This window comes from Naumovozyma castellii, chromosome 1 (assembly GCF_000237345.1).
Source record: "Naumovozyma castellii chromosome 1, complete genome".
In the NCBI taxonomy this organism is placed as follows: domain Eukaryota; kingdom Fungi; phylum Ascomycota; class Saccharomycetes; order Saccharomycetales; family Saccharomycetaceae; genus Naumovozyma; species Naumovozyma castellii.
In genome coordinates this window covers 2114026-2129395 of record NC_016491.1, presented here as the reverse complement: position 1 = coordinate 2129395, position 15370 = coordinate 2114026, and the positions used below count along the sequence as shown (strand labels likewise).

The window sequence follows — 15370 nt, the reverse complement described above, 5'->3', positions numbered from 1 at the left end:
GAGGGAAAGAACCGCCTAATAGAGTCGTCCGACGTTACCCGGTCCCAGCAATGAAAAGTTGTGGGGAACGGCGCGAAGAAGATCTGTAAAAATTGAAAAGATGCCCCATAAAAATTTTTATCCCTTGACCCAGACGAAAACCGCAGAGAACAAAGCATTTCTTTACTGCACGCGCCAAGATAAAGCACGATATCATAGAATAAAATGCCTATAACTTTGAAATAAAGCCCTTCCACCTTCAGGTATCGGATAGCTGGACCACTCCTTGGCCATTATTCGCTCTTGAGAGCCGACTTGACTACGCAAATCGTTAAGAGCATGAGGACGCTGATTCCTCTTCAACCAGCTCTTTCAAATATACTTGATTCTTAAAATATGAATTTGGTTTGATGCTCTGTATAATCTTCTTTCTTCTTGAGTCTTTAATCTTTCATTCAATCTTGAAACTCTTTTTCGTTACCTTCATCCAATTTCGTAGCTGGGAAATAAATACCAAATTTGATTGTTATTGGCATCTAACACCTACCTGGAAGGATCTCATTCATATTGAATATTAAATCAAGATCCAGAAAAATATGCCAAGAAACGTTATACAACCGAACAAGGAAAAGACTGTGGACTATTCGTCGACAGAATATCTTCCAAACGAGTTAGAATCTCCATCATTCAACCTCGATGCAACTGAGGAATCTAGATCTGGTCTAGTTCACAGATTCGTCGACTCATTCAAGAGGGCTCAAGATTCTACAGAAAATGATCTCGAAGATGGGACGAAACCATTAGGTGATGCTTCACATTTAAAGAAGGCCATGAAGTCAAGACATGTCATCATGATGTGTGTTGGTACCGGTATCGGTACGGGTCTTCTAGTGGCTAATGCTTCAGGGCTATCCTACGGGGGGCCCGGTTCATTAGTTATTGGTTATGTATTGGTTTCCTTTGTTACTTATTTCATGATTCAAGCCGCAGGTGAAATGGCCGTCGCATACCCTACATTACCGGGAAATTTCAATTCTTATACATCAATGTTCATTTCTAAACCATTCGGTTTCGCTACAGTATGGTTATTTTTCATCCAATGGTTAACTGTGTTCCCATTAGAATTGATCACCGCATCATTAACTATCAAATACTGGAATGATAAAATCAATGCTGATGTATTCATTGTCATCTTCTACGTGTTCTTATTATTTATTCATTTCTTTGGTGTCAAAGCTTACGGTGAAGCTGAATTTATCTTCAATTCATGTAAAGTTCTGATGATTGCTGGGTTTATCATATTATCAATCGTAATCAACTGTGGTGGTGCAGGTAAAGATGGTTATATTGGTGCAAAATATTGGAGAGATCCAGGTTCTTTTGCTGAAGGTGATTCCGTGGAAAAATTTAAAGGTATTTGTTACATCTTAGTCACCGCATATTTCTCCTATGGTGGTGCTGAATTATTCTCATTATCTGTCAATGAACAAGAGAATCCAAGAAAATCTACCCCTCAAGCTGCCAAACAAAGTATATACCGTATCTTAATCATTTATTTGTTGACAATGATTTTAATTGGGTTTAACGTCCCTCATAATAACGATCAACTAATGGGGTCGGGTGGATCCGCAACACATGCATCCCCATACGTCCTGGCCGCATCAATTCATGGTGTTAAAGTGGTTCCTCATTTTATCAATGCTGTCATTTTGATCTCTGTTATTTCTGTCGCAAATTCAGCTCTTTATGCATCTCCAAGATTGATGTGTTCCCTTGCTGAACAAGGTTATGCTCCAAAATTCTTAGATTATGTTGACAGAGAAGGTAGACCATTACGTGCTCTAATACTTTGTGCTGTTTTTGGTGTCATTGGGTTTGTCTCTGCATCATCCAAGGAGGAAGAAGTCTTCACTTGGTTAGCTGCCATTGCAGGGTTAAGTGAACTTTTCACTTGGTCAGGAATTATGCTTTCTCACGTCCGTTTTAGACAATGTATGAAACTACATGGTAGATCCGAGGAAGAAATTGGTTTCAGAGCTGTTACTGGTATCTGGGGGTCAATGTACGGGATCTCCTTTAACATGCTGGTGTTCATTGCCCAATTTTGGGTCGCTCTTGCCCCACCAAGTCTTCATGGTAAAGTAGATGCTGAGTCATTCTTCCAAAGTTACTTAGCTGCACCAATTTGGCTATTCTTTTACTTCGGCTACATGCTTTATAAGAGAGATTTCACATTTTTAGTCCCACTGGATAAAATTGACCTAAATTTCCACAGAAGAATCTATGATCCTGAACTGATAAGACAGGAAGATGAAGAAAATAAGGAAAAAATCAAAAATTCCTCTGTGTGGGTTAGAATGTTCCATTTCTGGTGCTAAGTTTCATCTCGCATATATTCTCTTACTCCCCCCTCTACCATAGCATTCTTTTTTTCATTTCTCTGTTCTTTACATCTAATTAATGTATGTATTACAGTTGTATATTAACACTATTATTCATGATTATTAAATAACAATAGTTTTTATTATTCAGCCTTCCTTATGTTACGTTGTTGGAATATCGAGCGCTAAGTATTCTTGATTTTTTTGTCAACTTTTCAAATCAAAAAAAAAAAAATATTTCAAAGCGAAGAGCAGCTTATATATCTTGAATTAGCTAGTTATCCATTTCAATCGAAAAACACTTCGAGAACAAATAAGGAAGCTTCCTGATTATAACGTTTCCAAAAAGAAGATGTTATCATTTTGCCCTCTATGTAACAATATGCTACTGATAACCACTGCTGATAGCGGGGTATACACATTGACGTGCCGTTCATGCCCATACGAGTTCCCCATCGAAGGAATAGAAATATACGATAGGAAAACGCTACCAAGGAAGGAGGTGGATGATGTTCTTGGTGGTGGATGGGATAATGTTGATCAGACAAAGGTGCAATGTCCTAATTATGAGAAATGTGGTGGTGAGAGTGCTTATTTCTTCCAATTGCAAATTAGATCCGCTGATGAACCTATGACAACTTTTTACAAGTGCGTGAATTGTGCCCATAGATGGAAGGAAAATTGATTCACCGGGGAGAAGAGTGGATATTCCCAAACTTCTAATATTCATAAAGAACTGATTCCAAATGTATACCATGTATTATCCAAATATAGACTCCATGTAATAGGAAAAACAACAACTCTGCATCTATCCTCTATGCGTTTCAACTACAAATTATACATTAATAAATCAAATTAGATTAAATTCCATTAATAAACATATCTATATGAACAGAACACAATAAATAAAATAAATAGTCATTTATCATTAAGCCCATTCTCTTGGGTTAGTGGTAACTTCCAATAATTTGGCTTCCCTTGAACCAGGAGCAGGATGATGGTTATATAACCAGGAAGCATGTTCTGGCAAACTCATCAAAATAGATTCCACTCTTGAACCAGGGGTTCTCAAACCGAATTGAGTACCTCTATCGTAAATTAAGTTGAATTCAACGTATCTACCACGTCTAATCAATTGCCATTGTTTTTCTTCTTCAGTGTATGGCATATCCTTTCTCTTTTCAATTATTGGCAAGTAAGAAGGTAGGAAAGCATCGAAACAATCTTCACAGATCTTTAAGATTTCTTGTGGATCACGGTCATCGAAATCATCAAAGAAGATACCACCAATACCACGAGTTTCCTTACGATGAGCAATATAGAAATATTCATCACACCATTTCTTGTATTTTGGATAAAGGGTCTTATCGTGCTTGTCCAAGGCCTTCTTATGTAATTCATGGAAATGCTTAGCATCTTCTTCATAAAGATAGAATGGAGTCAAATCGGCACCACCACCGAACCACCAAGATTGTGGAGTTCCATCTGGATTCCAGGTTTCAAAGTAACGGTAATTCAAATGGGTAGTTGGAGCATGAGGATTCTTTGGATGAATAACCATAGATAACCCACAGGCAAAGAACTTAACACCATCTGGGACAGGTAAACCAGTCTTTGGATCCTTTGGTAATTTCAAGTTCTTATGGTCATCCTTCATAGCCAAGACGGCAGTTGGAGTCAAATTTCCGTAAACGACAGAAACGTTGACACCACCCTTTTCAAAAGTGGAACCATTAGCGATAACCATGGAAGTACCACCACCACCGTCATTACCACGAGTCCAAGAATCTGCATGGAACTTGACAGTATCTAAAGATTCAAGACCCTTAGTAATTTCGGCTTGCTTACGGCGGATAAGGGCCTCCATTTGTTGCCTAATTGGCAAATGAGTTTTGTCTTGTGGAGCAGGCATTATAGAATATGATGACATATCCTTAATTTCTTGATAGAAGATAAATTCAAGAGTAAACAAGGTAAACAATAAAGGTTAAAAAGAAACGACAAATCCTAAAGGATAGGAGAAAGGAAATATGTATGCTTAGTAAGGTAATCGGTGCCCTTTTTATACCTTTCAGTAGAACTGTTGACGTTGAATGGATTCGTATTTTGGTTCGTCGCAGGAACGAAGTTTCGTCATGTGGGAAATGTCCTCGAGGCCATTTGTTGACGAGAAAAGTGAAAAAGGGGATATGCCGACGTGGAATTTTGCAACCAGAGAAATGACTTTCCTGTGAAAGACTCGTAGGACCGCAGAGGTGCTTACGTAGCACATTCAAGATAGGAATATATATATCCTTACTAGGTAACCTCCTCAGCTCAATTCGTCCTAGGGGTTTACCTTTACTTAATGTAGAAAATTTCTTGAAGGTTCAAAGACAGATCTTCATATGGATCTGTCTTTTTTGCATCTCGCCCATGGGCCTGGACCCTAACGCTGAGTGCAAAAAATCGGAACACTGTGAATGTCTCGGTGTCAACTAAGTGTTGAGATGCTACCTATGAACTTAGCTGTCAACTGGGGAAGAGGCCCGAATTATACTCAATTGGTCTGTCGAGAATTTAGTAGTGGATGAGTTGAAGATATTAGATTAGATAGATAATTCTCCATGTATCTAAGTAAAACCAAAAGACTTACTACTTGCAAGCTGATAGTCAGCTAAAACGTCTTGGAAAAAAGGAACCGATGAAATGATCTACACATGACTGGGGTTTTCATCGCAATTGGTAGCGTATCGTTTATGTAATTGAGAAATATACGAATGGTAAAAGTAGGATTTACGGGTATTGTAATATTTTTTGAGTTAAGCAACTGCGCCGACAGCATAGCCAGAAAGGGCGAACACTATGTTTTCGCGTGTTTCATGTCATGTCTAGTTGACACTTACATTCTTAAGACACCTGACCTAACGTTGGTCCATAAAATTGAAATTCCTCAACGTTGCTGTTTGAGACCTCCTCTGCCCAAAACAATATTCTATGTAGAACACTTGTTCTAATGAGAGATCACGTGGTAAACCAGTCATCTGATTTGATAGTCAATTTAATTGAATGTGGAACCTAGTATTGACGAAACTCTAACTGTTCTCTAAAATGAGCCACTCCGGAAAAAACACTTTAATTGTCTTAGTTTCTTTAATAGTGGTAACTAAATGTCCTGAAAATATGACTTTCTCATTTAACTAAACCAGGCAACACTCCAAAGAGTTTACGTACGTAAATGAGTTGTAAGGGGGGGGGGCTTGATATGGCAGAATGGAGGCTTAATTTATTACACACGTTCTTTAAGAACCGAACAAGAATCATTCACTTCTTTCAATTGACTCTGATTCTTCATTAAATGACACTACTTACGAGCTAACAAGTCGGCACAATTACACTAAAAATAACATTCTTATCTGGTGTCAAAACATGTAACGTCATGCAGATCATGAAAGAATACGTATGCCAAGCCAAGAGTTAAGCCACTTTTTTCTACCTCTGCCTATTTCGATCAATACGTAGATGAGATACGTCTCGTTACTGTGGAGTAGCCCGCCCAGAGATGGAAAGTTTCCTAAAATAGAATGCTCCCACTCATTTTCAAACCCCTTTGACATACTGTCCGTAGCGAAAGCAACCTAAAGTGTTGCGGGTATTCTTGGGGGGCGTACTCTTGGCGTCGAAATGCCACGTATAAACATATACTTCTGTACGTATCCTCTTGCCGCGAAAGTTTGCCAAGCCCCAAATATTCTCAGATTCAATTGTCTGGACAGAGAAAATACGTGGGGAGCTGCCTGCTACGTCAGTTGGAGAAAGGGGCAAACACACAAAGCGGAAGGTGACTTACCCCCGTCCCAGAGAAACCAGCGCAGAGAACAAAACAAAAATCAGGACATCTGGCTACCGTTGACGCGTACGGGCCGTGCCGAAATCGTTTCGTGCTCGGTTACCCATCGCATTCCTGCGCGCTTTTCTCTGGAGCTTGGCAGGACAAGACCAAAACCTGGTGCAATTTGCCCCCAAGAAGTTTCCGTGGAACGCCCGGGTTTACCAAGACATTCAGAGAGACCCTGACAAAAGACCCTAATTGAATGAAATGCCAACAACAGCGCGGTTTCTTGGCACGGTTGTCGACTGATTTTCCTACCAACGTATGTTTCTCTTCCCCTTTTGATTCCTATTTAAACAACGCGTATTTTGGACCTGCTTCTCAGTTCTTGGCATGGATATTGCTCGACTCTCAATCGCAATCTCAATCCACCACTTGCATAACACTAACATTAATAAATAAAGGTAAAGACGCTAAATGATGATGATGAATCCAACGATACAACCCGTTCTATCCGCTCCAGACTACATGCAAAGGACACTTCCTCAAATAGAACCCACTGCTGCTATTAATTTGAAGCTATGTACGCTGCTCCCCCGCTTCTCCGACACTCAATTGGTGGAAAATGATCTCAAGTTTAAACTAACGAGGCATTTATCACTCTGGCATCCATCTAACAATTTTACCACTGGTCCAATCGAGAATAACAATAGATCAAGAGATAATTCTATCCCAGAAATGAATTACCCCAACAGCTCACAGAACCCATCCCCCATTCTAACGAACAATACTTATTCCACTCAAAATTCAAATGATATAAGCTCGGCTAATACTCCACCTTCAAACGTTCAACTACCAACGATATGGAGTACCGTACCAAGAAGAATCCCACTCGAACCTACTACATTATCGAAAGTGGGATCAATGTCTTCACTTATGCTGCCTAATCCAAATGTTAATACTAACCTTCAACCAACGGGAACATCACCTACTCCTCAATATTATAGTGATAGTGGTGTAATTCCAACTGAAATGGGGTATTATTACCCATCAGAGGATGGTTCCAAGAAGCATAGAATATCCAAGAGACAAAGAGCCATAATGGTGAAGGATTTGAAGAAAAGGAAGCATGAGGAGGAATTGGAAAAGAGAAGAAAATATATTTGTAAAGTTTGCTCCAAGGGATTCACAACATCTGGTCATTTGGCAAGACATAACAGAATTCATACGGGTGAGAAAAAACATCATTGCAGTTATCCAGGCTGTTATTTGAAGTTTAGTAGACATGATAATTGCGTTCAGCATTATAGGACTCATTTTAAAGTGAGGGAACCATATTATTATGGCCGCCCTGAATAAATATTTATAAAAGATACATACATTTGACTTGCTTATACGATTTAAGACTAGTTATATTATTCATTTACAGCATGGTTTAACTTAACCCTAAAGATACTTATGTTGCGCTATGGTGTAAGGATGCCGTCCGTTAAAAATTTGAGATTTTGGAAAGCAAAATTTTCTTTTTCCGCCCGAGTATAAAGGAGGACAAGTTTGAAATAAGAACAAACATTACTAAAATGTTACTACCTTTTAGACAGTAAGATAATAGAGTAAATTTAAACATAGTAATGAATTGTTCTAAGTGAGTGAAACAAGCTAGCCTCTTCAGTCGAATATCTAGATATTGTTTCATATTAGTTACAAATGGGAAAAAAGGGAAGCAAAAAAAGAGAATTTGAATGATATTTTTATGATGATAAACAAATAACAACAACAACTTGAATTTCTTCAACCGATAATTATAGGAGGATAAATTACTTTGACATAGCTTTTTAACCCTGATCAAAAATATCATATCAAGAATTCTTTTTTTGTGCTTCCCACTTCTCAATCATCAATCAGTTTATATATATCCTTGAATGGTTCTTGCGATCTGAATAGTTAGTTATTTTCCGTAGATGATTGTAATTGCAAACACTTATGCTACGCACCTTTGATTCAACAACTCTGAGAAGGAAAGATAATTGAATTTTTTTTACGTGAGTACACTTGACAATGGACTTAAACACTTTAAAACACCGACCCATTATTTCCTACTGGTAATGATCCGGGATGGGGATTGTTGATCATTTCTCATTACTTTTCCTAATTGGGAAATGGTCTCTCATTTGTGACAAAAATTTCGACATGACTAAAAAAAAAAGAAGGAGCAAGAGATGAGAGGATTCTTGAATGACTAATGAGATACTATTTGTAAATACCATTATATCAACCTACTTGCATTAATTCAAGTTTTTTTTCTCAAACCCTACAACTTATATAACAAAACAAAGCAATTGAATCAAATCTGTCCGCATCAACATGCAAGATTTTATTTTATCAATCATTTTCCAATGCACTCATATCTATCTGATTAAGTTACCATTGTTAATCCTGACGTTACTGTGGAGAAGTTTAATCCACTTTATCAAAGAGTTTCTTTTCCATAAGACTAATGGATTCTGCCTGGAATTAGACGCCGAGACAACTTTGAGAAAGAATGATGGACGATACAAATTATCTAATTTAAATTATTCCAATCTGCTTCCGCTCATCTTTATCCTAGCATTGAGATATTCTTCCAGGTCCACATCCCATCTTGTTGAGAAGGATGTGGTTCCAATGACATTTTCTACTTTAAAGGAAACAAGACTTCCAGGTCAATATGCCATCAATATGCAAAACAATGTTCCAGAAATGCCAATTGAGAAGAAAAAAGCTATATTAAGAATGAATGAGTTACAAATTTCTGATTCATGGAGAAATAGTTCCGTTGGTTTGCCAAGAAATTTCATTGCTCATAATACAACCCCCAAAATTGCACCGGTTCTTCTATGGAAGGAGAAGGATTTATATCGTTAATAACTAAAGAAAATATGAGATCCTTTACAGTGATCTGATTAAAATATTTACATGATACACACATATATAATATAAATATATATATACCTACATATCTTTAACAAGACGATTATATGTATTTCTTAAATTCTTCTCTACCCAATAATTCCACAATTTTCTCATTAACCAAGTCATTATCCGTTAATTTAACATCATCCTTCTGGTTAACGATTGATTTTAAAACAGAGGATGAATCAGAAGAAGATACACCATTTGTTGCATCTTCCTTTGATGCAATTGGTGATCTTTGAAACACGGTACATTTCATACCTACCCCAGCCATGGCATGTTTTGTAATATACGAGATCCACATTTCAATCAATTCAGAATTAGTATCCCAAACTTTAATTATTCTCTTATGAGTATGTCTTTCAAAATTTTCCTTTGATTTGGCATGAACAAAGGGAGATTTAATGACAGTCCAACGTTCTCTTCTCGTAGGTAATGGTTTGGGTCCCGTCAATGGTATCCCCAAATAGAAACCTACCCTTAGTGCGAAATCCGAATAAAAATCGAGATTTTCATTATCATAGGATCGTAATTGGATCTCAGCGACTAAATCACCGTATTTTATTGGATTCCTTAATGGCGCATGGTATACTGCCTTGATATTAATCGGCACTATGGGTGCATCTACTGGTTGATTCCTTATCTTTTCAATGGGTGGTTTATCAATAGAGATATCATTTGTTGGTATCGTAGATGTGGATGCAATGAATCTTGCTTGAAGCGGTATACTTCTCTTGAGGAGACATGTGTTTGTAAGTTTCAGTTTAGGAACGGTTGATCTCCACATTTCGCTGGTATGCTGTCTCTTTAAGAGGTGGAGTTGTTGTTCCCTTTACATTCATTTACAGGCATATAATAATTTCAGTTGTGGGATCCTTTCGGGGATAGAATTGATTAACAAAAATCCCGGGTAACGTGCTTAAAATCTTGAAAAAGTACTCTAGGCGCAAACCCACTGGGCGGCTATATGAGTAGATCAGATTTTAATCTTAACCTACATTGGCATATACAGTGGATACTATTATAAGGGGGGGGGGGGGCAAGATATGTTTGTCAATTACCACATTTGAAAATCTTTTACCTTCCCTCAATGTAACTTCTACGCTTTCCAAGCCTCCCCCTCCTCCAAACCACACTGACTCAGGGCTGGAGTTGGAATATACAGGAACAACTCCTCACTTTATCACACGTGGGGGCCCGCAAATGGTTTATTTGTTTAATGGTAATAGTCTATCAACTGGAAAAACGTCCCAGGAACAACACACACGTGACATCTTCTTAAAGTGCACCTGGAAAAGCCACACACATATAAACACCCGTGGAAGGGGACCCCTCATATCATATCTTATCTTATCTATCTATCTTATCTTGTCGCCCACGTGGGTCACGACAAAATAACCGGACCCTTCCGCGGATCCACCGAAAATTTTATGGCGTCATTCACAGACGGGACAATACAGCTATTGACATGCCAGGTACGTTTACGTATATATATAAGGGCACACCTCTGAACAGACTTGAAAACCCTTACCTCATTCTCTCTTACTCAGATCTACCAAACAAGAAACTGTACAACCTGTTATGTCACAGATAGACTACGAGTACAATGAATTCCATACATTACAATCACAAGAGACTGCTAATTTGCTACAAACAGACGCTTCTAAGGGGCTCGACGATGAGAAATTCCAAGCAAGGAAATCTGCCGTCGGGGAGAACTCACTCGGTGACGACATGAAGATCGATTACAAGGCAATGCTAATTCATCAAATTTGTAACGCTATGATCCTGGTCCTGTTCATTTCCATGATCATATCTTTCTCCATCCATGACTGGATCACGGGTGGTGTTATCTCATTTGTAGTCATCGTAAACGTCATCATCGGCCTATTTCAAGAGTATAAGGCTTCCAAGACAATGAACTCTTTGAAAGCATTGAGTTCCCCCAACGCTACAGTCATTAGAAATGGAACAAGAGAAACTATCGACTCGAAGGATGTGGTTCCTGGAGATTTATGTCTAGTGAAAGTGGGTGACGTTATCCCTGCTGATTTAAGATTAATTGAAACTCATAATTTTGAAACTGATGAAGCTTTATTAACCGGAGAATCATTACCAGTAAATAAAGAACCCGGTAATGTTTATGAAGTGGATACACCCGTGGGTGACAGATTAAATATCGCCTTCTCATCATCCACTGTAGTAAAGGGAAGAGCTAAGGGTATTGTCGTTAAGACTGGATTAAACACTGAAATTGGTAAGATTGCTAAATCTTTAAGAGCCAATGAAGGTTTGATCTCGAGAGATCAAAATTTACCATGGTGGAAAAATTGGTGGATTACCATTATGCAGACGACAGGTGCGTTTTTGGGAACCACTAGAGGTACACCCTTGCATAGAAAGTTATCCAAATTGGCCATCTTATTATTCTTCGTCGCTGTTGTCTTCGCTATTGTTGTTATGGCATCTCAGAAATTTATCGTCGATAAAGGAGTTGCCATTTATGCCATCTGTGTCGCTTTATCCATGATCCCATCTTCATTGGTCGTCGTATTAACCATCACCATGTCCGTTGGTGCCGCCGTGATGGCTTCCAGAAACGTTATTATTAGAAAATTGGATTCATTGGAAGCATTAGGTGCCGTTAATGATATTTGTTCAGATAAGACGGGGACTTTAACCCAGGGGAAGATGATTACCAAGGAAATTTGGATCCCAACTTTTGGTATTATAAGAGTGGAAAATTCTAATAACCCAGTGAATCCAGAAATTGGTGAAATAAACTTCACTCCAGAATGGTCACCTTATGAATATGCTCATAATGAAGATGAAGATCAAGGAATATTTAGAGATTTCAAGAATCGCTACCATAATGGAGATTTACCCGCTGATTTGAACGTGGAACTTTGTCGCAAATGGTTAGAAACTGCCACCTTGGCTAACATCGCTACTGTGTTTAAAGATAATGACAATGAATGGAAAGCTCATGGTGATCCAACGGAAATTGCAATTCAAATATTTACCACTAGGATGGGTATCCCTCGTCAATCTTTAACAGGTGAAAAATTATCAGAATCTGATGATCTTGATGAAGAAACTTCCATTGATGAAAGAGAAACAGCCAGTGATGCTCAATTCAAACATTTAGCCGAATTCCCTTTTGATTCAACCATTAAGAGAATGTCTGCCATTTTTGAGGACGTTAAGAATGATTCATTAAACATTTATACTAAAGGTGCCTTTGAAAGTGTATTGAAATGTTGTTCACATTGGTATGGTAATGAAGAAAAACCAGGTCAATTATCGCCACTAACTGAAAATGACAAAACTTTTATCAAGAAGAATGTTGATGTTCTCTCCACTGGTGGGTTGAGAGTGTTAGGATTTGCCACAAAGCAATCCAATTTAGAAGATATAACTGAAGATGATAGAAAACGTTTGACAACAGATAGATCCACAGCTGAATCGGATTTGATTTTTTTGGGACTTATTGGTATTTATGATCCACCAAGAGAGGAAACCGCTGGTGCGGTAAAGAAATTCCATAACGCTGGTATCAATGTTCGTATGTTAACTGGTGATTTCCCCGGTACTGCCAAAGCTATTGCACAAGAAGTTGGTATTTTACCCACAAATCTATACTATTACCCTAAGGAAGTGGTAGAAAATATGGTAATGACTGGTTCCCAATTTGATGAATTGACCCCAGAACAAATTGATAATCTTCCTGTCTTGCCCTTGGTAATTGCACGTTGCTCCCCACAGACAAAAGTTAGAATGATTGAAGCTTTACATCGTCGTGATAAATTCTGCGCTATGACCGGTGATGGTGTCAATGACTCTCCATCTTTGAAAATGGCTAATGTGGGGATCGCCATGGGTATTAATGGGTCTGATGTCGCCAAGGATGCCTCCGATATTGTATTAAGTGATGACAATTTTGCATCCATATTAAATGCCATTGAAGAGGGGAGAAGAATGAGTGATAATATTCAAAAATTCGTCTTACAATTATTAGCTGAAAATGTCGCACAAGCTCTATATTTAATTTGTGGATTAGCATTCCAAGATAAAGAGGGGAAATCTGTATTCCCATTGGCTCCTGTGGAAGTCTTATGGATTATTGTCGTTACTTCATGCTTCCCTGCTATGGGACTGGGTTTAGAAAAAGCTGCTCCTGATTTAATGGATAGACCTCCAAATGATTCGAAAAGTGGTATCTTCACTTGGGAAATCATTGTTGATATGTTTGTTTATGGTATTATAATGGCTGGTTGTTGCATGGGTTCATTCACTACTGTCGTTTACGGTAAGGATGGTGGTAACTTGGGATTCAACTGTAATAAAAGCTATAATGAAACCTGTCACGATGTATTTAGAGGTAGAAGTTCTGCATTTGCAGTCATGACTTGGTGTGCCTTGATTCTTGCCTGGGAAGTTGTGGATTTAAGAAGATCCTTCTTTAGAATGCAACCAGAAACAGATACTCCCGTTAGAGAGTTTTTCAGAGATATTTGGTCCAATAAATTCTTGTTTTGGTCACTTATTTTCGGATTTGTGTCCACTTTCCCTGTTATTTATATCCCAGTTATTAATGACAAAGTTTTCTTACACAAGGGTATTACTTTTGAATGGGGGATTGCATTTGCTTTCACTATTATCTTTTGGATGGGTTGTGAACTCTATAAATTTATGAAGAGACGTTACTTCAGACGTATGATGAATAAAGCCCAAAATCCTGAATCCGATTTAGAAAAGAGAACAAGAAGAGATCCATTTGAAGCATACAGTACTTCAACAACTTTGCAAACAGAAATTAATATTAGCTATAAGAGTTGAAAACCTAATAGATATCCGGCACCATTTTTTTTTTTCTAAGTATTTATTTTAATCACATATATTCTGTACACTATAATATTCAAATTTTTCTATTATAACCAATAGGTTTCATGGCCATCTCTAATGTCAGTAAACAAAGTTGCTCATCAAACGTTTGAGAATAGTACCACTGAAAGCGAGGGCTATTTGTTGTATGTAAATTCCCATAGCCCGTCATAAACATTTCTTCTGAGCCGTATGATGCATCTCGATGTGTAATTGATTATAAAACAATTCAACATGTCTTTAAAACTTGCAATATTTTTCTCCAGAAATGATCATTCTTGATAAAGCGTCAAGCTTAATTTTAATTTCGGTTTAAGAAAGTTTAGACAACGTTGTTAAGGGTACCAGCAAATTGCAACGTTAAAGTGAAAATATATATCTGACAATACGTAGCTGTGTGTCAGTTATACCATGGATGAGTTACCTTCAAGCTCTGGAAATTCAGTTTGCCAATATTCATTCATAGATATATTGTAAGCATCAATGGCTGCATTCTTGTATTTTATTAAGGCATTTTCAGTACTATGACTCGAACCCTTCTTAGCTTGTACATTAGCAGTTGAATTTTCGTTTGGAGCTGTTTCATCATTAGCAGCATCGATAAGGTCTGTTGGTTCAGGCATAGAGTCATTTGAAGCAGTTCCAGAACCGTCAATAGTTCCATTGTTAGTTAATTCTAAAAACCAATTGTAGCACTTCGAACTATCGTAAAGACAGAAAGGATTTCTGAAATATCCATTTTGATAGAGATATTCATTCATATGAAAAGTAATGATGTTCCATGATTTCAAATTGATATTTGGTTTATATTTAAGCACTTCTGAGTACAACTTCATCTTTATATGTGCATCATCTAAGGATTGATCAATGACAATTCTAACTATCACAAAGGAGAATGAACCTATAAAGAACAGGATTGCAAGCAATAAAAAAATCGCTATAGCATCTTCATTCTTCTTGTGAATGGAGATGGCCGAACCTGTAATTAGAATGGCATTTATAACCAACACCCAACGAACCGCCATTGAATTGAACAATTGATATATAAGGTAAGTTATTTGGGAGTGGAAAATATCACGGGGTAGAACAACATGCTCTTCCATATTAAGTGGAGTGTGTACTTCTTCATTCGGCATCTTTTTACCCATGTTTTTTATCGAGGTTTTGAGGGTTGCTTGTAGGATGTTTGATCTAACCTTAAGTTTAAATGACATTGCAACGGGCTGCCTATTTATGAAAATCTCAAAATGAATTCTGACAACGACCTTTTTAAAAATAACTTCTGTTAGTTTTATAGTTGCATTCATATTTATAAGAGTACACAGGGAATTAAACGTATATTATACTATATCATGTTATTTTT

At 37.7% G+C, this 15370-nt stretch overlaps 8 protein-coding genes across 8 annotated transcripts; 5 read left to right on the top strand and 3 right to left on the bottom strand.

Annotated features, from left to right (window-relative positions):
• Nucleotides 1-575: 575 nt before the first annotated feature.
• Nucleotides 576-2357, top strand: BAP3 (amino acid transporter BAP3; the record flags this gene model as incomplete). The annotated part of the gene is made up of 1 exon (XM_003673959.1): nucleotides 576-2357. The coding sequence occupies one exon, from the start codon at nucleotides 576-578 to the stop codon at nucleotides 2355-2357; it is 1782 nt and encodes a 593-aa protein (XP_003674007.1).
• Nucleotides 2358-2712: 355 nt separating this feature from the next.
• On the top strand, nucleotides 2713-3045 carry RPC11 (DNA-directed RNA polymerase III core subunit RPC11; the record flags this gene model as incomplete). The annotated part of the gene is made up of 1 exon (XM_003673958.1): nucleotides 2713-3045. The coding sequence occupies one exon, from the start codon at nucleotides 2713-2715 to the stop codon at nucleotides 3043-3045; it is 333 nt and encodes a 110-aa protein (XP_003674006.1).
• A 243-nt stretch (nucleotides 3046-3288) lies between these two features.
• HEM13 (coproporphyrinogen oxidase) lies at nucleotides 3289-4290 on the bottom strand (the record flags this gene model as incomplete). The annotated part of the gene is made up of 1 exon (XM_003673957.1): nucleotides 3289-4290. One exon carries the CDS (start codon nucleotides 4288-4290, stop codon nucleotides 3289-3291), a length of 1002 nt encoding a protein of 333 aa, XP_003674005.1.
• A 2358-nt stretch (nucleotides 4291-6648) lies between these two features.
• NRG1 (transcriptional regulator NRG1) lies at nucleotides 6649-7530 on the top strand (the record flags this gene model as incomplete). Its single annotated transcript, XM_003673956.1, has 1 exon — nucleotides 6649-7530. The coding sequence occupies one exon, from the start codon at nucleotides 6649-6651 to the stop codon at nucleotides 7528-7530; it is 882 nt and encodes a 293-aa protein (XP_003674004.1).
• Nucleotides 7531-8535: 1005 nt separating this feature from the next.
• On the top strand, nucleotides 8536-9075 carry NCAS0A10640 (uncharacterized protein; the record flags this gene model as incomplete). The annotated part of the gene is made up of 1 exon (XM_003673955.1): nucleotides 8536-9075. The coding sequence occupies one exon, from the start codon at nucleotides 8536-8538 to the stop codon at nucleotides 9073-9075; it is 540 nt and encodes a 179-aa protein (XP_003674003.1).
• A 109-nt stretch (nucleotides 9076-9184) lies between these two features.
• On the bottom strand, nucleotides 9185-9910 carry RSM10 (mitochondrial 37S ribosomal protein uS10m; the record flags this gene model as incomplete). The annotated part of the gene is made up of 1 exon (XM_003673954.1): nucleotides 9185-9910. One exon carries the CDS (start codon nucleotides 9908-9910, stop codon nucleotides 9185-9187), a length of 726 nt encoding a protein of 241 aa, XP_003674002.1.
• Nucleotides 9911-10704: 794 nt separating this feature from the next.
• Nucleotides 10705-13962, top strand: NCAS0A10620 (uncharacterized protein; the record flags this gene model as incomplete). Its single annotated transcript, XM_003673953.1, has 1 exon — nucleotides 10705-13962. One exon carries the CDS (start codon nucleotides 10705-10707, stop codon nucleotides 13960-13962), a length of 3258 nt encoding a protein of 1085 aa, XP_003674001.1.
• Nucleotides 13963-14411: 449 nt separating this feature from the next.
• Nucleotides 14412-15314, bottom strand: NCAS0A10610 (uncharacterized protein; the record flags this gene model as incomplete). Its single annotated transcript, XM_003673952.1, has 1 exon — nucleotides 14412-15314. One exon carries the CDS (start codon nucleotides 15312-15314, stop codon nucleotides 14412-14414), a length of 903 nt encoding a protein of 300 aa, XP_003674000.1.
• Nucleotides 15315-15370: the final 56 nt, after the last annotated feature.